This window comes from Melanostigma gelatinosum (assembly GCF_949748355.1).
Source record: "Melanostigma gelatinosum genome assembly, chromosome: 2".
NCBI classification, from domain to species: domain Eukaryota; kingdom Metazoa; phylum Chordata; class Actinopteri; order Perciformes; family Zoarcidae; genus Melanostigma; species Melanostigma gelatinosum.
In genome coordinates, this window is record NC_136635.1 from 9,084,023 (window position 1) to 9,111,050 (window position 27,028).

The following is a 27,028-nucleotide window of genomic DNA, read 5'->3' on the forward strand; positions in this document are numbered from 1 at the left end:
ACTGACTGCCCTTTGCTCTAACATGTAGGCTTTCGATAGAAGGCCCACACTAACCTTTGAATTGTATCTGTTTTGTAATTTAATAAAAGGTTTATCGGATTTGTCTAAACCTAACGTGTCTATAGGTAAGGGAAAAAAGACTCTAGCCCCCAAATAAACCCACATAAACTCAGGGGAGAACAAGAAACTCCTCATAGAGAGGACTCAGTCAGTGAAGTATTGCGCCTTCTTGCTTTTAAGGCAGTAGTAACCGCTAACCACTGAGCTACTTTGTGGTCAAAATATCATCTAAAATCCTGTGAAAAAGCGTTTGACTCTCCTAAGTGTGACACATTACTTAGCCATGCCCACATCTGAGATGAAGTGTGTCTGGAATAGGATTAGAACTCTCTGTAGCCCTAATCTGACATGATCATGCCAAACTAATTTGATGTGCTGTTACTGGTGAAGAACAAATATCACTTAAAAGCCAAAGATATCTTGGGCATCAGGTTTACATTTGGAAGCACGTTGTTGCCCGGTTTAAGTGGTTAGGGATCCAGGCGGATGAGGGAGCCCAGAGACGGAGCCTGTTTGTGGAAGTATGAGGAAGGTGCAGTCAGTTAGAAACAGAGGCAGAGCATCGACGGGAGAGAGAGTGGGAGAGACGGGGCGAGTGAGAACCAGAGAAAGAGGGAGTCTATCTTTGTTGAATTATTGATGGACATCATCCACTATATGTGGTCTCTTACACGGCGCAGCATGCACCAGCGGGGTGAACCATGAGTCACGCCTCAACTCCACGAAGGTCCAGAGAGGACCTCCGTTCAACCGTGACTTACACACACACACACACACACACACACACACACACACACACACACATACACACATACACAATACTGCTCCTCTCTCCACTCCCTATGACAACGAAATCTAAGCTTACCTTAAAAGCCCTCATACAAACTTTGTATTGATCTTGGCAAATGTGATGCAGCACTCTCACTGTGTCTGTGTCTGTGTGTGTGTGTGTGTGTGTGTGTGTGTGTGTGTGTGTGTGTGTGTGTGTGTGTGTGTGTGTGTGTGTGTGTGTGTCTATGGAGCAGGCTGAATTTACGATAAAAAGCCACCCTTTTGCCGTGCTGCAGATGCAGTCATCATTAAAGACCCACTGTTGTTAAAACTGCATGCAATGCAGCAGCGATGCTTCTAAAAAACAGAATTAGTATTTGATCTTTTTGGAAATACGCTTATTCACTTTCTGGTAGCGTTAGATGAGAAGATTGACACCAATCTGTCGAGGAAATATAGCATGAAGCTTATATATAATGGAAAGACTTGAGGGCGGTATCAATCTTCTCATTAAACTCTTCGCCAGAAAGCGAATAAGTGTATTTCCCAAAATGTCAAAGTTTTCCATCTCTTTTGATTGGAGATGGGCCGACCAATGAGTCGTGGTTGTGTTTTTAAATTGAGTTAAATTTCCTTGACCAGAGGTAAAAGACATGGGCTGGCACTAAAGCATGAACGTCGTTTTTCTTAAAGTAGAGTGGAGTAAGACGCTCTGGTGTGCTACAGTATGAAGTACTTTGCATGCTAAACTGAGATGAGCCAAAAGGATGCACATCATCTGCTCAGTCAAGGCTTAGCTCTAATCCTATCACATCAAGGTCAATTTAGGCAAACCCGGCTGATGAGAAAATGAAAAGTGATATATCTCTAATAAAAATTCAAACAAATACAGTCTCAAATACAGTCTGCCGCTTGCCATCTCTGGTGTGTGTGTGTGTGTGTGTGTGTGTGTGTCAAGGAGGTACTTGTTTGTCCTCTCCCCAAAGCCTCGATGTAATCTAGTGCGCAAGTCCCTTTCTGCAGAAAATAGGACAATCCAGGGAAAAGAGGAAACAACCATCGGATTCAAAAGATGTCTTTCACGAGGATCTCAAAAGATATTCAACTCCACCGAAAAACATAATGTAAGAGCTTTCTAGAGGTACATTGGTGACCTTTAACAAGCTCGAGCTGTTTTTTGTGGCTTATTTATAAAGCTCATTGTACTCCATTGTACTTTGCTACTGCTTGTGAACACTTCAACCATACAAGGAGAGCTGGTGGCCATGGGACCAAAGCTTCTTGGCCCTTGTCCGTTTCACTGTCGTGGTTTTAGAATAGCCAACAGATTGCACCACTCAGAAAATCCCCTCTAAAAGGCTTCTAGGTTTGTGTGGGCAGTTCGAAGGTGGGTGCAGCAGAGATAAGCCTGTGTAAGGTCAGAGGTCATTCCATCTCGGCATGTCTCTGTGTCATTCCTCATACATCAGTCAAGACTGTGATTCTTCTGCTCTGATTTACTGTCAGTCTGCCGTTTCCTGTTCATGTTTGTCTTCCGAAAGGAGATCTCCTGTGTGGAATATGAATGAGCAGAATTCATTCGTCAATACTATACTGTAATGCATTTACAAACTGAGAGATGAAGACTACAAATAATCATCTTCATCCTTAACCTAAAGGGTTTTTTCTGAAGTGAACCATGATTTACCGGTAATTGAGATATTTATGCATTCACCCAGAAGGGTCACCAAACCTAATTTAGGAATTGTCAAATGTCATATGAACACATTTGTGTATTCTAATTTAATTAAACTTTTTCAAGATTAGCTATATCAAGTTGTATTATTCCATATATTACTGTGAATACATCTATGTCGCATCCAATGATTGCATATACCCATCATACATTGCGACCAACTGCAGCTCCGCCCTTTTCTCTTCTTCTCCCTTCTCCTTCTCTCGCTCTCTTTTTACCACAGATAAACTGACGCCACGTAGCAGTGTTTAATTCACAAGCACCAAGGAAATTCCTCTTGAGGTGTTTCTCTCTTTAAGAATTTATGAAGATTTTTCTGCTTTCTCTTTTTATTTTTAACTAGACATTTGCCTCACATTGTACATCCCAACAGGCCTCCGCACTCTGACATCTCTCAATGGAACTCAGGCCTGGTACCTTTGTCTTATAGCATAAAACACAATTTATATTTGGAAGGAAAATACTCTAATTTGGTTTCTTGGTGAGAGTTAGATTAGAAGATCAATGACCCTCCAAAATATGTACGGTAAATATAAAGCTATACATTCATCAGCTGGGTAGCTCAAAGACACAGCACACAGGCTCTGTGCAAAGGTAACAACATTTACCGACCATTACATCTAACTCTCGGCAAGAAGTGATTTATGCCAAAATGTGGAAGTGCTGCTTTAAGAAAACACTGGTGTGAATTCATTCAATATTTTCATTCCTACAGTTCAGTTAACAGTCTCTGAACTGCGTGCATTGCTCCTTAACATTACACTCCACATGCATGTTGAACCATTTTTATTAAGTACAAATAAACTCATTGATTGTCTCTGTGTGACTAAATGAATCTGACTGTAACCCAATAGATAATGCCAAAAGTAGATTGAAATGCATCCTATCAAAATGAATTGGTTTGCTGGGGTAATCATATAAGAAGACAGTTTACATGCAGCCGTTGTGACTGCTCTTTTGGCACTCAGTCAGAAGCTCATCTAGCCATAATGGAGAGAGTGAGAGAAACAGTTCTGGAAATGGAAACGGCTTCAGTCCGCTCATTCAGCCTTTAAGCTGCTTTAGAGGATTGCTGGGTATTTTCTCTCTCCCTCTCTCTAAAACAGACAGCTGATGTTGGCTCTGAACCAGAACAGGAGAGGGGAGAATCCTGCCTTGAGCTTTCACTGCGCAGCTGCACACACAGGGCAGAGATGGGCCAAGCTGCTTTGTCTTGGCTTTATAATCCACTCTTGGGAAAGACATGTGACAGCAGAGACCGGCCAGGAAGGTCATGCAGCTCCCTGCTGGGGACATGCTGCTACAAGTGGGCCCCTTTCCCTTGCTGACCACAGGAGACCCTGGTCAGGTTAAGCTAAATATTTCACTCAGACAGTGTTTCTCTTCAGCTGTCAATCACAAAATACCTGTTGTGACATCACTGACTGGACCAAAAGTGTAACATGCATGAACGTTTTAGCATCAGCAGAACAGATACAGTTTTCTGCTTTGCTGAATTCCTCATGCACAGGTTTTTGCTGAAGTTCAAAGTGATGGTCACTGTAGAGCTGCAAGAGGATTCAGTGAGGTTGTTCTTTTGAGAGAGACTGGGTTCAGATCAGAACTGTAAAATATTCTTCCGTTTTCTATACCTGCTTATCCTGGTCAAGGTTGGGGAGCTGCAGCAGTTCAAGAGCAGGTTGATTTGAAAAGTGTCCATGCAACCTTAGCGGTAGCAGAAATGAATGCAGACTTGATGTTCACTGTAAAGGTTTACACAATTCAAATTCAAAAACACTGGTATGGCGCCTTAATGGAAGTCACTGCTTTTCATCTCATGCATCCATGGCCTTCCCCTTGTCCCGTGCATGAGCACGAACAACCCCGGTTGCTGACTGGCTGGAATTGTGTTGTGTGGCTCGGTTGAAGCCACTTGGTTTGCTTCATGTTTACAGAGCCCCGGGCTGTGTATGAACACCAGATGTTTTACTCAGCGCACAACCCTAAGTGGACCGTGATGAGATATTTGCTGAAATAAATAATCAGATTTAACAAATATATACATGCATGCATGCAAGATTTGACAACTGCACTTTTACAAACTACAAGTTATCTCAATCATGCTAGCTAGACCTTTAAATAGCAGAACTTCAATGCAAGATAGTTTCTCCAAGTTTACTCGTGGAGTGTCACTCTAATGTTACTGCATTTAGCAAATTAGCACCTGCGAGTGGAGAACTGAGATGATCAGTTTTGTAGTTGCAACTATGTCACAATCCACGAGGTGACGCTGTTTAACTAACAATCATTACCCCGGACATTCCCGAACGGTAACGGAGAAACCCGAGGCTAACCCCGGAAGCTCCGTCGTTACTGGTGGCTGTCAGCCCGTTGTTGGAGCGATGTGTTACTGCTGCCGGGGGTACGGCTGCGTTACACCTGGAGTTTAGCCCAAACACAAGGCTTGAAGATGTATTAATACGGCTTTCCCAGCTAAAGAAATTAGAAATATCAAGGTATGTCATTCAGCTGTCGCTCGGGAGGCTCTGCTTTTGCGCTCGTCGCTCGCACATAGCATGCTAGCTGTGTTAGCTTCGGCTAGTTAGCAAGCGAGATTTACCATCCAGTCCGCATGAATGTGAAGTGTCAGACTAGCAAACTGTAGAAGAAGGGCTCTCTAACGTCACACCTAACTAACGTCTGTTGAGGTGCTTCAGTTTGTGGGTTGTCTGGTTAAATCACGTCTTATCTAACCGGACAGGTCTTAGTTATCCACTTACACTATTAGATAGATGTAAAAAATGTCACTTACATCTCAGTGTGGAAACTATTGTAATAGTAAGAAAAACACGGTTGATGGCGACTGTTGGCATCAGTAATTGTTGCATGTCGGTGGTCCTGCTGTGGTTTGCACAGAGACCTCGGCTACATCGAGGTGGTCAAAACACTCAGGAGTCATTACCACTCAAGAGGAAAGTCAGTCAACAGACTACAAGCAGCAATAAATTGTCAGTGTTACCACATTGCTATGAATAGCCGTCATGATGGGTGTGTTTTTTGGGAGTAAAAAGGGAACACATGCAAAAATCCTGGACACCACACAGACTCATTGAGTTGGGGAGGAAGCAAGCCTTGTACAAACGGTGTCAATGTGTGGTAATCTCATAGAACAGCCCTGTGATAACTCCTTCCTGCATCGAGTTGATCATGTTTTTATTCAGCTGTATGGTCGTGATGGAGGCTGTAGTTTGCGATCCCGATAAACTGTATAGCATTATACTGAGTGTGGTCTACACTCCATATAAACACAGTTCCAACAAAAACAAAACACGACATTCAATTTTAGTAGACTCCATTAGGGTTTAGCTTAGTGTATAATGAACGGGCGGAGTGTTTAATATGTTTTTAATTTAACGTGAAACAAGTTTTGTTTGTGTGTCCCTTTTCAGGTGTCGGACTCCGTGCCAGCGTACATGTCTTCATCCTGAATGCTGGTCCAGGAGGTACACGCCACAGCATGTTATTGTGAGGAGACAACATATTAGGTAGGTTGCCCCACAGTTTTCCCAATGTGCATGTTACACAGAGAGGAGCTGAAAGAGTGGCATCCCTCGCTTTGGCTTTCACTTTGCGAAAAGAACATTTCATACTAGACTTAACTGTCTATACAGGAGAGCTTTTGAGTTTTCAGTTGGACCGTGTGGTACTTGATACAACGTCTTTTAGTTTGTTGTTGATATTGTCGGTTGAATCAATGTTTTCTTTACAGAGGAGGCTATATGAATAGCATGTCATGTATTGGTTGTGTATGTAATACTTCTGGCTATTGTTTTTTTATGTATTCAGTTGTGTCAACATTTTCACCCAGAGGTGGTTTTATTTTTAGTTCTCACTGTTTTCAGTCGTATTGACATCAGGTTGGCCCTTAAACTGTTTATGCAATTTGGAAATGCGACAGTGAAACACAAACTCACTTAGAAAATCGAAACCCATTTGTTTCAGGAATATTTCTGGCTATTGTTTCATGTCATTTTCTTTGACAGTCGACGCCAGCCCTGGCTATGACTTATAGTGTGTGTGATGCATCTGCGACAGAGTGATCCTGCAAAGTGATCTGAGCAGGAGGACACAGAGGTTACTGTTGGTTGTGTATGTCCGAGATAAGGAGGGGAGACGGTGACCAGTGGGAAGGACAGACGGCTGGACAACCAGCTGGTGTGCTTTTTTTGACCACAGAAGAATGAATTAGCTGAGTCAAGAGCATTTTCTGCCTTCTTTAGGAAGATGCTAAAAACATTTTTCCCGCTCAACAAGAAAAACAGCGTTCACGCTGGTGGCGATGCATCGTAAACAACACAAATTACTTTTTAAGTCATCTTGACAGAGACCCTTTGGCTGGTACTTATGATTCTACAGAGAGCATTGCAGAACAGTAATGTTTCTTGAGATTCTTTAATTTTTTAATCAGCCATATTTAGGAGAATGGGTTTTGTACCAGTACTTTAATTGTCCAAAAATGTCTGCTGGCATTTTTCCTAAACTTCTACGGTTTCCTTCCGTCGTCGGCTTTATGAATATAAACAATCAACAATCTTCAGTGTAACTTCCTTCGGACACATGTAGCCCGACCTATGTGCTTGAGCATGTTCTATGAGTTATTCCCTGTACAACTCACTCTACAGTGGTTGATTTTACTGATTGAGCCCCTTCCTGTGTCTCGTACTTCCTATCATTTGATCCTGCCTTTGCGACACACTGCTCTAATTCAATCCCGCAAAGCAAACATATGAGCCAGACGAATCGGTCTCTAATCCCTGTGATTAAAGGCCCGTGCGCACTCACAGAGGTGTTTTCAGTTACTCTCACGATTAGACCTCGAGTCAGATGGAAGTTGGATGGAGCAATGTTGTCATTTAAGTGATGTACTGTTTGTATTGTGATTTAAGATTTTAAAGTCAGTACAGCAGCACAGATTGAAAGTCACTACCAATTCTATTTTCACAGAGAACCTCCATTGTTGTGTCACCAGCGACGACAAGCCTTTAACCAATTCATTTTAAGTGCTGCGTGAAGATTACAAGCTTAACTGCCACTTACCTGTCTTAGTGCACATCCTCTTGAAAGCCAAGAGCAGCAGACTCACCAATTATTCTTTCTCTCAATAAATGTGTGACCTGAACTGGACTTCTAGCTGGACCTCTGTTTCCCTGTCTGTCAGGAGGACATCTTTGTGGGTGTGAGGTTGCAGCTCTGCAGGCCAAACGCATCTCGCCTCCGTTGGCATTTCCATTTTTACAAGCAATTTAGATGACACCCACTGACACGGAAAGCCTTTGGATGCAAGCAGGGACAAACAGCAGGGTGGTGCTTGGAAGGCCGCCGTAGCTCTGCACCACCCATCTTGCCGAAAATGTCTCATTTGATTAAAAAGCTGAGCGAAAGGAAGCAGTCTTTTGCCTCAAAGCATTACATCAGAGTCCACCACAACAATGCATCAACGAATGCAATAAGTGCCTCTGACTCACAACTTTAGTCAATTCTGTGGCTAAATATCAGATATTCAGGCAATGTTCTTTAAACCGTGCCACTGACATTTCAGGAGTAGATAGGCTGTGTCATGACAGCACAACATGTGTTTATTATGCCGTTCCTGTGTTAGACAACGACAGACTTCAAAGTGAGAGAGGTATCTCACGGCTATGTCAATACAGTCTACTTATATTTTATATTATGCAGTTAAATACACTCTTATCAGTAGCCACCAGAATTTAATCTTGTCCCTTTCACTTATGGAGTATGCTTAATTTGGGCAGAGAGAGATGCATGTTTTTGACCTTTGGCTAATCATACAGTAAATTGCAATGTGAGTTTACACAAAGTATGTTTTTGTACTGCCTTGTTTGATCGGTTCATATTGTCTCAGCGAGTCACAATGAAGTCTGCCAGCATCTACTGAGTCTATAGATTATTATTAGCCCGTATTCCTCACATGTTCCTCAGCTGCAGGATCAGTTTCCTGAAGGGATCAGGTCAGCCATTGATTTATCTTAAAGCGGCGGACATTGTCTCACGGGTGGGTCATGGACGTTCTCTTGTGAGCGTGACATAAATACAGATGAACTCCAATGACTGAGGTCTGTTGGGATAACAGCTGCATGGCATTTACATTTGCCCAGCTTGTGGTGTGGTTTAAGGATGGTGAGCATCTGTACAGCTACGTCTGTACAGCTCCTGGACAGTTTGCATTAAACATGGGGGAAAAAAAAGAAGATATTCAGGGTTCTCATGTGATGTTTCCTGCTGATTTTGGTGACCTTGTGACAAAATATCACCAAAGTTTAACTGTGTTTTCTCTGAAAGGTCTCCTAAGGCTGTACACTGCCTCTTTGACATGTTTATGTCATGAATGACTTGTAATTCTTCTTGATTTAGTCTGCTCTTCGTACTGTGTAGAGCAGGGGTTCTCAAACTTTTTGGGTTACAGGGGTTAAAACCAACCTATATTCTTCAGACCTGTTTCATAGTGACATAAACACATATATATTTAAATCATGTTAAGACCACTGATATACTTTTAAACAGAGTGGAAGTTCATATTAATTTAATTTGGACTCAACTTGACAGCTTTTTAAAAAACTTTTCAAGTTAGTGATCTCAAAAGCTTTCAGAAAATGAAAAGTAGCAATAATGGCATCGTGCTAATAAATCCAGACGTTTCATGCTGACTTCCAGTAAGTGCTTCAAATTTAAAGTGATGAACTTATTGCTGTGTGTCATAATCGTATCAGAGTTTCTATTGGCCCAAAGCTAATGTGGGTGGGAGTAATGGACACAGTATGCTTGTCCATCTGTAGACATATGTACTACACAAGAATACAGCACAATTTTATCATCTTTAACTAATTATTTCTCGGACCCCCTGGCAGATTGCCACGGACCCCACTTTGAGAATCACTGGTTGAGAGTACCTTCAGAGACACAGTACACTTGATAAATGCTATTTCCTACTTGTGCAGTTTGTATATCAGAGTATTGTTACTACTGTTCTCACTGTGAGTCTTGTCGTTCCTTTGATGTTATTAGCTACTGTGATAACTGTCCATCCTTATGAAATAATTACTATAAAATACTGTATATATGTCTGGTCCTTTTTTTTTTTTTTTTTTTTTTTTTAATCGTGAGAAGACCGAGACAGTAGCCCTTTAATCGTGCTTTAAATATTTCCCCTAACCCTAGGGCAGGATGCAGTCTTCAAACCACCGACTGCGAGACATGGAGCAGCACCACCCGCTGCTGTCGGCAGCGGGTGGGTCGGCAGATGTCGAGACGGGAAGCCTGGCAGCCGGGGTGATGGTTGGAGGTCCCCACTCTGGCCACGCAGCGGGGAACCGCACCATGTGGTTCATTCAGGACAGCTGCGGGATGGTGTGTGCCGGCATAACCTGGTTCCTGGTGCTGTACGCTGACTTCGTGGTGAACTTTGTCATGCTGCTGCCCGGCAAGAACTTCTGGTACTCGCTGCTGAACGGGGCCACCTTCAACTCCCTGGCTGTACTTGCATTGGCCTCTCATATGCGCACCATGATGACTGACCCGGTAAGGCTAAGTTAAGTAAAGTACGGTTGAGGGAAGGAGGAAAGCAGAGTTTGAAAGTGCAGTAGAGGAAGAGAAAACGTAGTCGGTGAGTAAGACGAAGCTTGTGTGTCTACAAAACAAACTCCACACTGCAACTAGAACGGTGAACTCAGGAGAGCGCACATCTCCGCCAGGTGTGTCTGCAACAGCCACTGAGCACAACCGACAGCTACTCAGCAGTGTGAGTTCTGCTAGTTCCGTTCGCTGTTAGCCACTCTTCAAAACAATAACAGTGTGCAAACTGTTGCTGACCCACTGCGTCTCTAGCCGCTGAGTAGCGGCGATGCACTCAGCTGTGTGATCCGGGGCCGGTTAAGAGTCGTAAGTGAGGAGTAAGCACACGCGGTCAATGCCAGTTTAAAAGAAGTGATAAAAGGCGTTCTGAGAAATTGTGAGTCACTGCAACCATGAGAGGTCATTGAGCATGCAGCCATAAGTGGGCACCCACAGACATTATGCATTTTGCTGCAGCAAAATTTGCGATTTTCCATGGACAGACACAGAGGTGTAACTCACTTAGTCACGGCCGAACGGACAGACAGTCATACACAAGATAATAAATGTCACCCTACATTTGTAGCTCCTGAAACAATTATCCTAAATGAATGCTGTACTTACAGTTAAAGCTAAATTAATCATTTTAGTTAAATACAAATTGATTTGATATCGGTGCAATCTGGACAGAGTTTTGCTCAGGAGGAGTCGTACTGTAATAGTTGCCTTGGCAGTGGTTGTAGTCACTCACTGGTGTAATATGGGAAGCTGAGCTGAGGGGAAAGATGTGTGAGCAGTCTACTAAATTCGCCAATTTAAGTTGAGAGAGAGAAATGAACTATTTATTTGGAGCCTCACGATGTGCAGACATCCTCTGTGCCCTGTAGTTCAGTATTTTTTGTCTTGCACCTGAGCATATTTACCTGTATGTGCACACACGTGGTCTCTCTTCGACACTCAAACATAAGTGCCACAGGGATTGTTCTGCACTTTGTTACTGATACTTTGTGACTATTTGTGAATTCAGCCGATTCATGCTTCGGGGGGGTTGTGGGTCAAACACTGTTGTGCTGCTGCTGCAGTGTTGACTCTTGTTTACTCAGAGAAGCTAGATGTGTGACGACGGCTCCACTGGTGCTTTATGATTCACTCAGGTAATGGATCAGGTTCCCAGACCAAACATTACTTTACATCCAATCTTAATTAACTCCCAAAGACGAGTAATAATTGGGAATGTGTGTACAGGTGGTTGGTGTTTTATGCCTTTTTCACCGTCCTAGAAACATATAAACGTTTTTGAAATTGCTGCAAAGAAAAATACCCACAGCTTGAGTTCCCTGAGCCATAATGGCACAATGCATTTATTCAGACATTTGTACCTGACGGTGTTTGTCTTTGTCTGTCTTAGGGTGCGGTTCCTAAGGGTAACGCAACCAAGGAGTACATGGAGAGCTTACAGCTGAAGCCCGGCGAGGTCATTTACAAGTGCCCAAAGTGCTGCAGCATCAAGCCTGAGAGGGCACACCACTGCAGGTCAGTTTAACTGTGACATGCTCCTTTATTCCCCCCCCCCCCCGCCTTGTAGCATCCAAATTGTGCTTCTGAAAACACCTGTATATGCACATGTTGTGGAAACAGCAGCAGTAGAGGTGACTACATTAACCGAGTCAGTGAGTCATGCATCAACGTCTTCTCTTTCCTGGCTGCAGTATTTGTAAAAGATGCATCCGGAAGATGGATCACCACTGTCCCTGGGTCAATAACTGCGTGGGAGAGAAGAATCAGAGATTCTTTGTACTTTTCACTGTAAGTATACAGAAGTACTTGCAGTGTAGTACTCTTTAATTTGAACAAGGGCTGTGGTAAAGATAGGAAATACACAGTTTATGGATACAGCAATTACTTTGAATTACTTCAAGTTCTTTAATTCATTCATTTTAGAATTACTTAAATGAAATACAAGGACACATGTGAGATGAAATGTTTAGTTTGTGCTCCTTACAGATGGCCATTAATAGAGAGGTTGATCATTTCAAAAAAACTGTAGGAAACAAGCACCAATAAACTAGCCTACAATAACAGTGTCTGCAAACCAACCTAGTGGGACAAGAGTGACCTTTTCTCATTACCTGTCTCCTCTCTTTGCAGATGTACATAAGTCTGATTTCTGCCCATGCCCTGGGCCTCAGCAGCATGCACTTCTTCACCTGTATTAAAGTCCAGTGGAACGGTAAGGCCTCTCGCTGGGTTGCAGAGACAACTATGACTTGTGTTTGAGTGAAAAAAAGACCACCGGAGAATGTCAGAGCGATGACTCAGAAACACAGCTATTTATACAAGAGATTGAGACTGCTTAGAGATGTGAAGAGAGACAGACGTAGCAGAGGGGAAAAGGGAAAGATATCGTTATCACGTTCGAGAGAACAGAACAAGTCATTGGAGTTGTGCAGCACAATCATCACAGAGCTGCCATTGATCTTGTCCCGCTCCCTTGTGGATCTCTGCAGGAATGAACCAGAAAATGAAGATATTATTTCATTCTTCGTACAGCAGCTTCTACGATATGATGCTTTTTTGGGTATAGATTTAGTTTTCCAGCTTGTTAGAATCAGGTAACAGTTTTGGGAGGATACATTAGACTTCCAGTCGTATATTAATATATGCATCGGTAATTTAGTCTTCATTTCATTTGACATTTCAGTTGTTCGGTGCAAAATATAAAATCACGTTTCTTCCCCTCCCTCCGTGACCAGAGTGCAGTGCCTTCTCTCCAGGGGTGTCTGTGCTGCTGCTGATCTTCCTCTGCCTCGAAGCCATCCTCTTCCTCACTTTCACAGCTGTAATGTTTGGTACGCAGATCCACTCCATCTGCAACGACGAGACGGTCAGTATCCACTTCACCCCCCCCCCAGCTTTGCTCCTCTCAGGTTGAATAGCTAGGAGAACGATGACAAGGGTACCGTAGTCTTGATAACTGTGTTTGGCTCTTCAAGTGTATCGAATATGTTATTAGTTTGATTTAATGCCTTGTTTTCCCCGGTGAGGAAACAAAAGTAGCAATATGATTCAGTAACTTAATTAATGAGGAATCTTTTATTCACAGAGGGGTTTGAATGTCTTGCAGGAGATTGAACGTCTTAAAAATGAGAAGCCCACATGGGAGCGCCGCATGCGATGGGATGGAATGAGAGCTGTGTTTGGGGGTTCGCCCTCCCTGCTGTGGTGCAATCCATTCACAGGCCTGCGTCTGCGGCGCCTGCTGCTGTTGACCCACGGTCGCCGCGGCGGGTCTGAGTTCTCTGTTTGAGAGCAGTGACGGAATGTGACGCCGCTCACCGACACTTGACCGTCTCTAAAGCAACATTTCTTTGTATATCCTCCTCGGGACGGGGCAAGGATGGACCTCTGCTCCCTGAGGCTGTGCTTCACGTGTGGGTGACGGGGAGACAGGCTGCTCCAGTGGGACCCCCAGTCAACCACCACTGAAAGTTTGTTTTCTCACACGCTGATGTAGACCCAAGTCCTTTTGGTCTGCACAAGTATTGTGACCAACTTTGTGTATGTTTTTTAGGTAAAGCATGCAGTATGTGACTCGACAGAGTCTTTTATTCCCTGTGAGACGTCCAAGGTGCTGTTTGAACTCAACTCATGCACCCTAAGTACACAACTCCAGCAGTTTGTTTTCTTCGCTGCGCACACAAGATTCAAGACGAGCGTTTGAATCGGCGACATATCGTTCGTCATCACTGGACATGGGGAAATGCTTGAAACTTGTTCCGTTGGACCCAGACAAAAGGAATCGCAGTCGAGGACCTACACTACTTACATGGCACTTGAGAGTACGTCTGAATTATGCAGCACAGCGCTGCCTCGATTTGCATGTGTAACGGCTCAATCAGTCCGCATCGCAGCCAGGAATTGAGGCTTTCATTATGTTCAAATGAACGAAGGGGCTTCTGTGAACACAAGCCTCATTCATATTCAAGAGGACCGAGTGGTGTTTCTTATCTGTTCATCCTCTTCGTCATGATTTCCTTCATTTGGACGGAATTGTTGATTCTTTAGCTTACTCAGGCCAGTAGAAATGTATTGTCCCTTTTTTTAAATGACGTCTGAAGCGTCTTTACCTTTCATCTCGGTGGAAACTCCTCAATAGTCGACCATAATAATGTCTCACAGGAGATGACAACTGTTATACTGAATCTTCATTTAGATTTAAAAAACCCAGTTTTTTATAAGTTGTACATACATGTGTGTGTCCATAAATGTGCCGTTCCACCACTCCTACATGCTGCTCCACGTCTCATTCTCTACCAATGATCAGTGCCCCCCCCCAGACCACTCATATGCCTCCCTGTGTTTTCATAAAGAAGTCATTTAGGTTGAACAACTTTTGCTGCTGAAAAGACCGAATGTTTTTAAGTTTGAATAGTTTTACTCGTGCACAGTTTTTTTTTCCCCTTTAAACTGAAGGCTACTTCTGTGTGTGGCAGGAATCCATACGCTAGAACTCTTGGAAAAGACTTCATGGCATTTAAACTAGACCGAGCAGAGTTTCAGACGTGGCGGCTTTGCATGCACAACCTCCTTTTGGCTCCTTTTGGAGCTCACGCTGATCTCCAGAGCCGAGCTCCATTGTGCAGTCAGCCTGTAGAATTAAAAAGGGGCTGCTTTGCTGAAAGAGGCTGGGGTACCGGGTTCGTTGTACAAGTTTTAACACTGAACAAAGTCTCGGGGAGCTTTCCTACTTCACTCCAGAAATGTCCAGCCTGTAACATCTAGTTGCAGGACAGAAGCAGATATAAGTTATCCAACACTTGCCCGTGCCTGTAAAACCACTCTGTCAAGGGAGTTTTTCAGCTTGAAAGATTTTGTCATGATTGCCATATTTATGTTTTCGTTCTGTGACAACTTGTCTCCTATTTTCACTCTGCATAGTCAATGGGCGTGTTTGCACTGGATGGCTGTGACTTCAGGATTGAAGCGTTGGACGATATATACTGCTGTGTGTTCTCATCTGTGGTTGTCAGGAGAAGGAACTCTACTGTTTACACTAAATGATGATATCTGATGCCCTTGACATGCTGTCATTAGAATGTAAAACGTATCTATTGTGGGACTTAAGGGACACTGAAAGCTAACTAATATCAGGGGATGTTATTACTGCTGGCCTCTCATTTCTAATTTTATTCTGCATTTTATTTCAGATTACATGTTGGGACAACATCCCTTTCTTATTCATGTCATACGTTCTCTATATTCAGCAAGTATCATATCCTAACATGCTCAATGCACTGTTGTGTAATTAATGAGGTGCACAATGCAAGGGAGAAAGGTTCAGCCAATCACAGAGCATATCCATAACAATCATATGCAATCATGACATCCCGAGCCAATGAGGGGACCAGTCTAATACACACAAACGGTTACTTGAGCGAAAACGTTGATGTCTGAAGTGGGACTTGAAGTAACAGTGGCAAGGCACTAAGGCACTGTTCAACTTTTAGTGGTATTTGTAGGACGTAGCAGAACGCCAGCGCTATTTATGGATTGACAAATGTTTCTGTGATGACTGCGTATGAATATTGGATGTTGATTGGTTTATTTTGGGTAAGCCTGGTTAATGTGTACAAGTATTTCACAGTCGGATGGTCTTGTTTCATGACCTAACTCATGCTGTTGTCATAATGTCTTAATTTGGGATTCAGTTACAGGGTATGTAGTTTTATATTCATGGTCGGCATTAGAATCAATGAGTGATGCTTTTTAAAGGGTTATACCGATAATTGTATTTTCTCCACCTTCTGCTGTGTGACTTTTAAAATACAATCAACATGGGGAGAGGATTGTTTGACAATGTGCAAAATTGTGTAAACAGATACACTATTCGAGCAAAAGTTTTTCTTCTCATACTAGTTTGTAGTTAAAGTGGATTAGCACAGAAAATGTTGAACATTTTGTGTTGATGATTCTTACCAGGATGGATGAATTACCATTAATATCTCTATGAACAGTCGAGAGAGCTTTTGCTTCCTACTGTCCTGGGGGAATCTTTCCTCTAGAACAAAAGTATTTGAGCTTTACAAAGTATAAAGGTTACCATTAACAATATATAAATGGAGTGTTTTATTCTAGTTCTTTTTTTTATTATTAATGTGTCAATCTTATGTCTTATATCCTCAATGTCATTATTTTGCATAATAAACTTATGAAGCTATGAATGGTGATTGATTGTCCATCACACATAATTAACCGACATACCATGTTGGAGATCTGCCCGAAGTTTATAAAAATAAAAGATTCTCTGTGAAATTCTAGAAAACGATTTTAACTTCATGGAAAATACAAAAACAAAAACCATGAGAACAGTTCTTTCTGTCCAGTAGGTGGCAGTATAACAGTTCAGAAAGGAAATAGGGTTTGGTTTTGTATTGCGCTGTATTGCCCTGCACATAATCTTTCAGGAAGTACTCTTTTCCGAAGCCTTGATGAGGTATTATGATCAGTTATTGTCTCATTATTGTCTGCATTGTGATATTTAAGTTTGACACATACGACGTCATGCCACGACTACGTTCATATTCAACGCATGAGAAGTCTACCCCTGTTATGGCGCCGCACCACAGACGAAGAGCTGCCTGAGAGAACATACTCAGGGTTTTTTTCCATCCAACTTTAGCCCCGCCTTCGCCGAGAGATCGTTAAGATTAACTCCATCCAGCTTCCGTTGATGGTGTAAATATGGCTGCAATGGAAATCGTAGTCTGCAACAAAGCTGAAGTGGAAGCTACTGTAAACCGCTGGATAGTCGACTACTATTCATTTATATCGTTGGAGTTGTTTAAAGCCGAGAAATACGAAGAGTTCTGTGCTATTAGAGATTTAATTCACGGTAAGTAACGCACTGCTTCACCGTGTGCTGGATTCTCACCCGACGAGGAGTTTGTTATGCTATCTTAATTTATTGTGTTCGACCAACACTGTCGTTAGAAAAACATACCTGGCAAACGGTATGTTTCTGTTTGGTAAGAGATCAACTTTTAGGGTTATGGATTAATGTTAACTGCTTGTTTTTGCAAATGTACGCTCTGTTACCCTCCCCCAACTCCATGCTCCACGCTGGAAAGATCACAGCAGACCCTTCACACCCTGGACACAAGGTGTTCCAACTCCTCCCCTCTGGTCGGCGCTATAGGGCTCTGTACGCCAAGACCACCAGACACAGGAACAGCTTCTTTCCACTGGCCATCACTCTCATGAACAATAAATAGGTTATACTACACTATTACCACCACTTACAACTCAAGCCATTGTCTATAGGTTTATGTGTGTGTGTGTGTGTATATATATTTATATTTATATATATTTATATATAAATATAAATATAAATATATATATATATATATATATATATATATATATATATATATATATATATATATATATATATATATATATATATTATATATAAATATATATGTATATATATTATATATAAATATATATGTATATATATTATATATAAATATATATGTATATATATATATGTATATATATATATGTATATATATATATATATATATATGTATATATATATATGTATATGTATAAATATATATGTATATATATATATGTATATATATAAATATGTATATAAATATATAAATATGTATATAAATATATAAATATATATGTATATATATATATGTGTATATATATATATGTATATATATGTATATATATATATAAATATGTATATATATATATGTATATATGTATATGTATGTATATATATATATATATATGTATATGTCTATATAATGTCTATACCTACATCCGTTCTACTTTTTTTGCTGCCCTTTTTATTCTTTATACATATATTTTCTTGTTTGTTGTAAATTTGTGTTTGGACATTGAGAGCGGAGTGGAAACTGGAGACAAATTACATGTATGCGTAAGCATACATGGCCAATAAAGCTGATTCTGATGTAGCAGACAGTATACTAATTAGCATATATACTTTTTATTTATTTACGAAACACATAAATATACTGCACGTACACAAGCCATCACACACATTGGCACTTTTTGATACAAGGACCTCCATCTTTCCTTTCGTCAAAATGGACGATGGTATCTTTACTTGCCACAACTTGAACTTTTCTAATTTGTGGCTCTGGATTCTTGGATGAACTGAGCATGGAAAAACTGATGTACATTTTTTTTGACTTTAGGGCAACATATCACGTCTGTGATGGTTGCCCTAGTAACCCCACTGGACCATACACCAATATTATGATAACGAACACAGTGTAGAGTGAATTAGAGCCTCCTATGAGTGTGAATGTATTTATTTGGTATGTCAAGCTAACTCCTTGTTTCGCTGTAGGTGTCTTGGCTCGTCCTTTGGAGTCCTCCGACGTAATGCAAACAAAGATCCGAGTGTTGCAGTTCCTCTCTAGGATAAATGACGGTGAACATCTTGGTGAGATCAACCGTAATTCCATTCATCATATCACTAACTTTGACCATGAAAGTATATCCTTACATGCTAACTGTTAAACAGAGTTCAATGCTGGTAGGTGGTGACCCAAACACCACAGTGAACATTGCTTTGTCTTTGTTTACAGACCTGTTGTTTGAGTCCGATGAGTCACTCACTCCTCTAGAATCGGCCTTAATGGTCTTAGAAGATATAACCCAGGAGTACAATACGTCATTGCCACAGCAGGATTTTGACAGTGTACACTCTTCATTGAAAGAGATGGTAAGTGGGTTTGTGCTATTATTTTTGTCAAATGCATATTAAATCAAAAGATGCAGCTCAATTAAATGTGTTTTTCCTTCTGTCCATAGATGGTGGGGTTGTTCATTAAGAACAATCAGTTCGACAAAGCAAAAGAGGTGCTGAACAAAAACTTTCCCAAATCAATGGTTGGTAAGGTGAGTTAATAAACTTCAACAGCACGTTCATACAATAACTCAATAACTCAATAAATCAGCATTTAACTTCCTTTCTGTTGGTTACTGCATTCATGTGGTCATCAGTTGCACTATGAGTGCATTGTTATGGAAAAGCTGCAGTGTCCGTTGTAAACACAAATGTTGTATATTGAATCGTGAACATCCATGTGACAATATTGCAACTAATGAAATATAATGATGAATAATAAATAAGCTAAACATAAGTTTCTAATGAAAATCAATATTTCTTCTTGTGATTGTCGGTATTTATTCTCAACCATGGGACTTCTGCATTTTTGTTTAAAATTGACACAAGCAGTCTCGACTTATTGACATGGTATGTTCTTCCTTTTTGTATATACGGTTTTATTTATATATTCTATGTACATAAAAGCTAAATCAGCTAATCAGAGCAGCTGGGGGATGAGTGAGCAGCAGCCTCCTCGTCAAACCTCTTGAAGAACCCTTTTGCTCGCTGTCTCCTTCAATCAGCTGATTGTAGTTGATGGATCCCAGAGCCTCCTTCATTTTTTGGTGTGCATGCCGTGTATGTGACACCACTTGATGTCTGTATTCTCTGCAGAAAGCGATATTCATGGGTCTCATCAAGAAGAAGAGTAACGCGCATGAAGTCATCGAGCAAATCGACTTCCAACGGTTCAAGAAAGAAATGTTGGCTTTTTGCCAGAGGCTCTGCCCGTTCAACGTTCCCTTTCTCCACAAGGTATGTTTTAGGCCAGGGATTCCCAAAGTGTGGTGCGCGCACCACACTGCTAGCTGCCTCTAGGGCAGGCATGTCCAAAGTCTGGCTCGCGGGCCAATCACGGCCCGAGGTCAGATTTTATACGGCCCGCGCCTTCTGTCTTAAAATGCATTATTTATGGCCCGCCAGCACAGTCAAAACGGAATGAATAAATCATACAAATTCAACATGCAATTCCTATTTTTACCTCATGTTGGCAGCACCACTCTGTAACTGTCTGGCTGTTTGAAATTGGCTCTGACCCTTGAACTGTCATGGCTACGGCAAGTAAAAAAAGGAAAGTGGATAATGAGGGCCGCCGCTTCCAGGAGAGGTGGAGATCGCAATATTTTTTTCACCGAAAACCGAAACAACTGTGTCTGCCTAATTTGTTGAGACTGTTGCCTTGTTTAAGGAATATAATGTAAAGAGACACTACGAGACCAAACGTGCTAATGCTACAACAAGCTATCAGAGAGCGTCCGTGCTAGAAAAGTGAAGCAACTCCAAGATAACTTGGCCACACAGCAGCGGTCCCTTTCACATGAAAACATCATCAAAGTAAGCTACGGAGTGGCCGTGCTAATTGCTAAACATGACAAACCTTTTACGGAATGTGAGTTTATCAAAGACTGTTATGAAAATAGCAGAAAACATTTGCCCCGAGAAGAAGACAGTTTGCTGATGTTTGCCCGGCTCGTAACACTGAAGAGCGATCATCAGATACTAAGAGACAACTTGATTTTTTTCGTTAGCCTGTTTCATGTGTGTTGAATTTAAATGTGAGAACTTTTCATCACCCTCACTAAGTCATATTTAAGATTGTCTTGAGGTGAGAATATTGATCGGTTCCTATGTAATTAGCTTTTAGATGGCTTGTTCTTTGTTATCCGACTTTCAAGATGTGAAAGAAAGGCAGAATAGTTGTTGAGATTTGTTCACATTGCTATTTGCTGTCATTGAAAATAAAATGATTAAATAACAATGTATGTATAGGCTACTTGTATTGTTTAAAATAATGTCAGCACGGACTGTTGGCCCTTGGGCATTTTCACATTATCAAATCTGGCCCTCTTTGAAAAAAGTTTGGACACCCCTGCTCTAGGGGGTGCGCGAGAGGAAAAATGTAATGGTGGTCTAATGGTGTAATAATTAATATTAAATATAATTTTCACAAAATAAAAACATGAATGTAACAGACTGTCTCATGTTTGTCGTTCTGGTGTTGACGATGATATGTCCCTTGAGGGTTGCCGTAGCGAAGGCACAACCCCCGCCTCTGGCCAAAGGAGAAAACAATAATAAAGAGAGTAGCCGTGGGCTGATACAAGATGTCTAATCTCCCGACTACAGTTACTACTGTATAATAAGAGCCCTTATACACGAACCCAAGACGCTCGGTTACATGCATTATAAAAATTCCCCTTGTAAGATTTCAATTTAAAATTAAAAACGTACAATTTAATAAATAAATGCAATTCAGCTCCTGCCGCCAGACTGTCTTTTACGTACACTAGCTAGCCTAGCTTGTGCAGCTAACGTCAGCTAACTTCATTCATTCAGCAACATTCATGCAGATATACTAAACTGGCTGAAAATCAGGGAAACTGTCAGGTGGGACATCTGAAGCCATCAGTTATAAAAGAGGAGAGAGGAACGGTGTGTTGGGGAGAGACCGGGAGAAGAAATCGAACGGGAGTCAGAGGAAGATGAGAAGGAGGAAGGGATTGCACAGACAAATGGGGAGCACATAGGCCCATCGCGGAGTCAAGGTAAAAAAGGAAACGAGAGAGCATCAGACTGGGAAAAAAGAGAGGATAAAGTATCTGTGTCTGGGCTTCACTTGGATTGCCAATGCAGATTGCCCAAAGCCACAGTGCGTGGTGTGCAGTGAGGTTCTGGCTAACAGCTGTCTGAAACCCTCTTATTTACGTCGCCACCTAAACACCAAGCATGCCAGTGCAAGTCAAAAGCCCCTTACATTTTTTATATCAAAATTGGAGGAGTTACAAAACAGCCCAAAACAACTGCAGTCTCATTCTATGTATGGTTAATTGTAAACTAAATGTGATGCAATCTGCCTCTGAGTCTGTGCATGTGTGCTCGCCATCCTTATTGCTCTTTAAAGTGACTCCTTGTGTAACTGAAAGTTATTGAAACTTTGTTGCAGTGTTTCAGGGCGTTTTCACACCTTCAGTTTGTTTGCTTTGTTCTGATTCAGGGATTAATATGATACAATGTTGCAGTTGCCCCTTTGTTCGGTTTGTGTTCACACTGCAACATTTAACAGCGGACTAAATATTGTAAACAAACGCAACGCGCGAGCAAACTGTTCTCTCATTGGTCCGATTTCTATGCGGCGATAAATAGGCTCTGTTGCTTCTTTCTTTTTTTTAAGATGTGTGGGATTGGGGGTGCGTGAACCCGGTCGGGATGTAGAAGGGGGTGCGCGGCCTAAAAAGTTTGGGAACCGCTGTTTTAGGCAAAAGATAAAGGCTTGTTGCATTGAAACATTTATTTTTCTAGCTTTCTTTATGTTGATGAGATATTTCTGCTGAATGATTGAAAATTAAAAGTTTCGGTTTGAGATTTTAAAGCCCTTCAAAGCTTCAAATCCCTTCAAAGTTGACTCCACACACTTTGTGATTACATCAAAAGATCTTTAGAAGCATATTCAGTTGTTAACTTATCAATAGTACTTATGGTTTAAGTCCAATAAGAAAGCCTTTCCTGTAATGACTTACACATCTGTTAACCCAATCCACAGATGCACCACTGTTGATTTTTTGCTGCTGTTGGTAAATGTCCTGAGACTTATAATGTGGTTCGTGTGTGTGTGTGTGTGTGTAACAGGCTGCCACAAAGCTTCGTGATAAAAGGATTGCGGAGCAAGACGTCAATGCCGCTGGACCTGATGAGCAAGACGAAGCAGTCCCCTCCTCTAGTCCACCAGCAAACACCATTCAGTTTGTCCCATGGTAGGTTCTCTCGCTTCATTTCATCATTGGACTGCATAATGGCAGTGGCAAAACGGACACGTTACAGTTTGAAAATGTGACACAAAGATATCCATTGTGTTCCCTGTAGCCAGGTCTTGTCCCCAACACCTCTCTACAGGCTATAATCCTTCCAGTATAATTGTATGGGAACCTTTCCTATTCTAAGCTAATATTTTTACTGGAGACTCTTCTTCACCCCATTCGACCTCTTTTTCTTGTCTCTGTCTTATCTACCAGTAAAAACACAATAATCCAGAAGAGCAGGCTGGAGCTGGCCTACAAGGCTTTGGCTGCAAGTTCAGATGAGGGAATATTTGCTCAGCTGGAGGATGAAGTGGAGGAGGAAGAGCAGGCGAGAAAGGCAGCTCTTTCGCGACGCTTCTCAACTGCTCCAAAGGAAGGCACCATTCTGGACTCGGAGCAGGATGGGCTATTTCACAGAGACTCTGGAAGCCCCATGGAGGCTTCCCCAGCAGACCAACCACCTCAAACAGATGCTGCCCCTCAAACAGAGTCGGGTTTGCTCCCAAAGACGCCCCCGGTGCTGAGAAACGGGCACCTTCACACTGTGGCACGACTGGTGGTGGAGCCGGACAGTCAGGGGAGCTCTCAGTGCACAGCAGCTTCAGAGGAGCAGGAGACAGATGTCAGAGCAGAGGGGTCACCACAGCTACCGGCTATACCCGATAACGACTCTCAGAGCCTGGTGGCAGATATTGAGGTTTCCAAACCCGTGCGGAAGATCCCCAGACGAGCCAACAGAATTTGCAGCAGGTACATATTTCTTTTAAGACGCATACTTTTTGGCTGTATTTAGAAGTCACTTTTTTCATCACAGAATACTACGGAGTCGAGTGATTTGGTCGGGGTCTGTAATTTCACACATAAGTTGCGCATGTGTCTTTTCACTTTCAAAATATTTACCGTCTCCACCAGACGGCTTTAATTAATTAGTGGAGATGATGGCTCTCAAGATGCTGTCATACAGGCGGTAGCTTTGAGCTACTCTCACCTAGGGTTGGGTATCGTTTGGGTTTTTTCCGATACCGGTGCTAAAACGATACCGGTGCCTGAACCGATACTTTTTTCTTCAAATTGAACAATATATTAACTGTTTAAAGTATACTATAAATATAAATAAATACAAAACACTTGGCTTCAAACTACAGCTTCAAAGAAGAAGAAGAAGGTTTTGCGTGCCGAATGTTGTGCTTGTTATGAACGGCAACGCTAAGTACCCGGATGTCGAAGGAGGAAGTCAGTAGCCTGCCTAGCGCTAACGAGTAGTGTAAAACAAGTATTTCAATCGGCTCAGGCACCGAAAGGAAGGACCGAAATCTGGGTTGCATTTCGGTCCGGTATATACCGGTCGTATAGGAACCGGTACCGGCGCCGGTTTTCGGTACCCAACCCTACTCTCACCTCAGGTATGGTGGCCTGTCTGAGCGTGCGACAAGACGAGGTTCTTCAAGTATGCAGGGTGTAACACAGAGCACTCATTCCAATAATACTAGTTCTGAAATATATAACTATTCCAATAAAGGAATTCATAATTTTGTAGTAGTGAGTCCAGTTTGTTAAAAAGGGTAAAAGCATTGAATTTTACAGGAACTATTCACAAATGTTTGAAAACAGGAATGAAGTCGTCAGTATTTGGTCCCATTTGACGAACATGACATTGATTGTCTGTATTTTCCCCAAAAATACATTCCAAGTTGAAGTGGCAAAAATGTTTTTTACGCAGGTTCTGACGACACACAGTGGCACCATTTCAAAATATTTTTTGCACCTAACTTTATAGCTTCCTGTTCTGTGTTGCTCGGTGAGTGTACGGCACTCAAGCTTGTTTTGTCATGCAGAGCCTCGACTAGTTGGGCAGAGTTGTCAGCAGACGGCGAGGAGGACCAGCCTGGCTCTGTGGGGAAACACCACGACCAGTCCGAAAGCTTACTCAGCAGGTGATGGACAATATCGCTCACATAGGGCTGCTATATGGGTTATTACTATGTTGTAATCCGGAGGTATGTTGGTTAGGATAGCAGTGACTCATCTTTCATAACAATCAGATGGGAAAACACCGGCACTCACAGATGAAGGGGCTTTTTATTTATTATGGGCTTCTAGCTGAAACACGTTTGTTTTGTGCCGTAATAAATAAGAAGACCCTTTATCTCTGAGTCTCTGTTTTCTTTCTATTGATCCTCGCCACTACCGTGCACTTGATATCTTATTTAAGATTCGGATCTGTGCACGCTGCTGCTTCCCACAATTTTCCTTGTTTGACACAAGCTCCGAACCTAATGAATTGAAAAAGGTCGCGTCACGGGAGTGAATGAAGTGTCGGTAAAAAAAACTTAAACGTAAAAAAAAATCATCTGCTCAATCAACAAAACGTTCCAGGAATATTGTGGAACCACAAACTAATTTCTGCAACTTCACTGGGAACTATAAGGCACTTTTGTAGACATTCCGGTTTGTTATTCCAACATGTCAATTAAAACTAGGAACCTTAAAGCAACACTACTTTTGTGGTTCACATTTGATTCCACTTTATGGGATCCGGCAGGAAATGAAATCCTCTTTACGTAATGCTTGACTGAGTCTCGACTCTCATCATGGAGTCACTCCACTAAGTCAGAACAGCCTGCATCAGACGGTGAGGAGGACCCACAGGAGTCGACGGCTCTCTGCAAAACACCAGTAGAAAAACCTCGTCGAAAACTGGCCAGCGATCTTCTCAGCAAGTCCAAATAAAAACGTTGATGTGATGTCACTATGTTCGTTCATGATTCAATGACTTGTCAACATTTGATAAACGTTATGTTTTCATGCAGGATGCCAGAAGCCGTCGGTATCATAGATTCCTCGTTGGACTACTCAATAGAACTGTCCCCCGTCCCCCGAACGAGCTCCACTCCTAGCAAGGACTCTGAAGACCAAGCTCCTTGCCACTCAAAATGGTTAGTGAACATTAAACCAGCAGCTAAAGCATAACATGAAACTAAGTATTTTAAACCTTTACTAAAAGATAATTCAGCATGCATTTGGGTGCCTTAAAACATAAGACTGCCACTAATGACAATGTATCTATTAAATGATCAATTTTCCTCCCTAAATTCAAAATTCATTGGTTTTTATTTTGACAACTGTAGTCAATGCCATTGTGTAATGCAGCACAAAGATGGTTATTTGTTTGTCAATTAGCATCATGACTCGGGGTGCCTGAAAATAATGTCTGCTCTTGTTCACAGGAAACTGCTGTACAATACTGCAAAGGAGAGCAAGGAAACATGGAGCGACGAAGAAGACGGTCCCAGCTCCAGAATGAATACCAGTAATATTTTTGCTTCTACATAATCCTTTTTTTTTTTTATAGTTGTGAGCATCTTGTTCATGTGGTAACATATCTTTGTTTTTCCCCAAAGGAGAGCACAACGAGAGCACCATTTCAAATTCAGGCCACAGGAAGAGGGTAAGCACAACCAGACGTGTTTGTAATACTCACAAGTCAACAAATAATCTGTTGTGGTGCATTCATGTTCTGGCGGGAAGTCTTGAGAATTGGCTACATTCACAAGATAAGACCATCATTCAGCTTACGTATATTTCTAAAAGCAATTTTGTTTATTCTTGCGTTCAAAAAGTTAAACATTTGCTGCCATCCTGCAGCTTTAAGATGCGATTGTTCCAACACCACACAAGCAGAACAAAAATGTAAGAATGTGTTCAGTTGCATTAACTCAAATAAAACAAAGCACAGTAACCTCGTGTTCCTGTTGTGTTGCAGAAGTGGAGTGCGAGTGAGACAAATATGTTGAAAGAAGGGGTCCAAAGATTTGGGGAAGGATACTGGACAAAGATCAAAGCACATTACTCCTTCAACGACCGAACAAACGTCAACCTTAAGGACCGATGGAGAACACTGAAGAGATTGAACATGATTTGAGTCGTTCAGGAAAAGTTCAAGTGGCCAGATGGACATGCTACAATGAACAGTTTCCACCTCGACATTAATCTCTTGGTTCCTAAAGTTAAATGTGTTATTCCTCTTGTTCATATGTCTTTCTCCTATTTCTATATTTTATTGTAGTTCAATAAATTTTCAGGGTTAAATTTGTGGAATTAGTCGTCTCTTTATTTATAGGAAAA

The 27,028-nt window shown here is 41.7% G+C and overlaps 2 protein-coding genes across 3 annotated transcripts; both read left to right on the plus strand.

Moving 5' to 3' along the window:
• The first annotated feature begins 4,949 nt into the window (after positions 1 to 4,949).
• zdhhc7 (zDHHC palmitoyltransferase 7) lies at positions 4,950 to 16,385 on the plus strand. Its single transcript, XM_079295871.1, has 8 exons — positions 4,950 to 5,061; positions 5,995 to 6,090; positions 9,782 to 10,141; positions 11,583 to 11,707; positions 11,884 to 11,980; positions 12,323 to 12,404; positions 12,928 to 13,058; positions 13,299 to 16,385. Exons 3-8 carry the CDS (start codon positions 9,788 to 9,790, stop codon positions 13,479 to 13,481), a joined length of 972 nt encoding a protein of 323 aa, XP_079151997.1. The 5' UTR covers positions 4,950 to 5,061; positions 5,995 to 6,090; positions 9,782 to 9,787; the 3' UTR covers positions 13,482 to 16,385.
• Positions 16,386 to 16,911: 526 nt separating this feature from the next.
• Positions 16,912 to 26,996, plus strand: terfa (telomeric repeat binding factor a). Of its 2 annotated transcripts, none has more exons than XM_079294943.1 (12): positions 16,912 to 17,066; positions 18,564 to 18,659; positions 18,805 to 18,941; positions 19,031 to 19,117; positions 19,722 to 19,862; positions 22,734 to 22,858; positions 23,117 to 23,653; positions 24,739 to 24,837; positions 25,714 to 25,839; positions 26,131 to 26,213; positions 26,305 to 26,351; positions 26,667 to 26,996. In XM_079294943.1, exons 1-12 carry the CDS (start codon positions 16,916 to 16,918, stop codon positions 26,823 to 26,825), a joined length of 1,788 nt encoding a protein of 595 aa, XP_079151069.1. In that variant the 5' UTR covers positions 16,912 to 16,915; the 3' UTR covers positions 26,826 to 26,996. The 2 variants fall into 2 exon arrangements, with proteins under 2 accessions (XP_079151069.1, XP_079151070.1); XM_079294944.1 differs by lacking the exon at positions 16,912 to 17,066 and adding an exon at positions 17,338 to 17,445.
• The last annotated feature ends 32 nt before the right edge of the window (positions 26,997 to 27,028 follow it).

Bases quoted from the DNA above. Each gene is read 5' to 3' on its own strand.
- terfa (XM_079294943.1), top strand. From the start codon at position 16,916: ATGGCTGCAATGGAAATCGTAGTCTGCAACAAAGCTGAAGTGGAAGCT. The intron at 18,942-19,030 runs GTAAGTGGGTTT...TTCTGTCCATAG, and splicing joins ACTCTTCATTGAAAGAGATG to ATGGTGGGGTTGTTCATTAA. The intron at 19,863-22,733 runs GTATGTTTTAGG...TGTGTGTAACAG, and splicing joins ACGTTCCCTTTCTCCACAAG to GCTGCCACAAAGCTTCGTGA.
- zdhhc7 (XM_079295871.1), top strand. From the start codon at position 9,788: ATGCAGTCTTCAAACCACCGACTGCGAGACATGGAGCAGCACCACCCG. The intron at 12,405-12,927 runs GTAAGGCCTCTC...CTCCGTGACCAG, and splicing joins TATTAAAGTCCAGTGGAACG to AGTGCAGTGCCTTCTCTCCA. The intron at 13,059-13,298 runs GTCAGTATCCAC...AATGTCTTGCAG, and splicing joins CCATCTGCAACGACGAGACG to GAGATTGAACGTCTTAAAAA.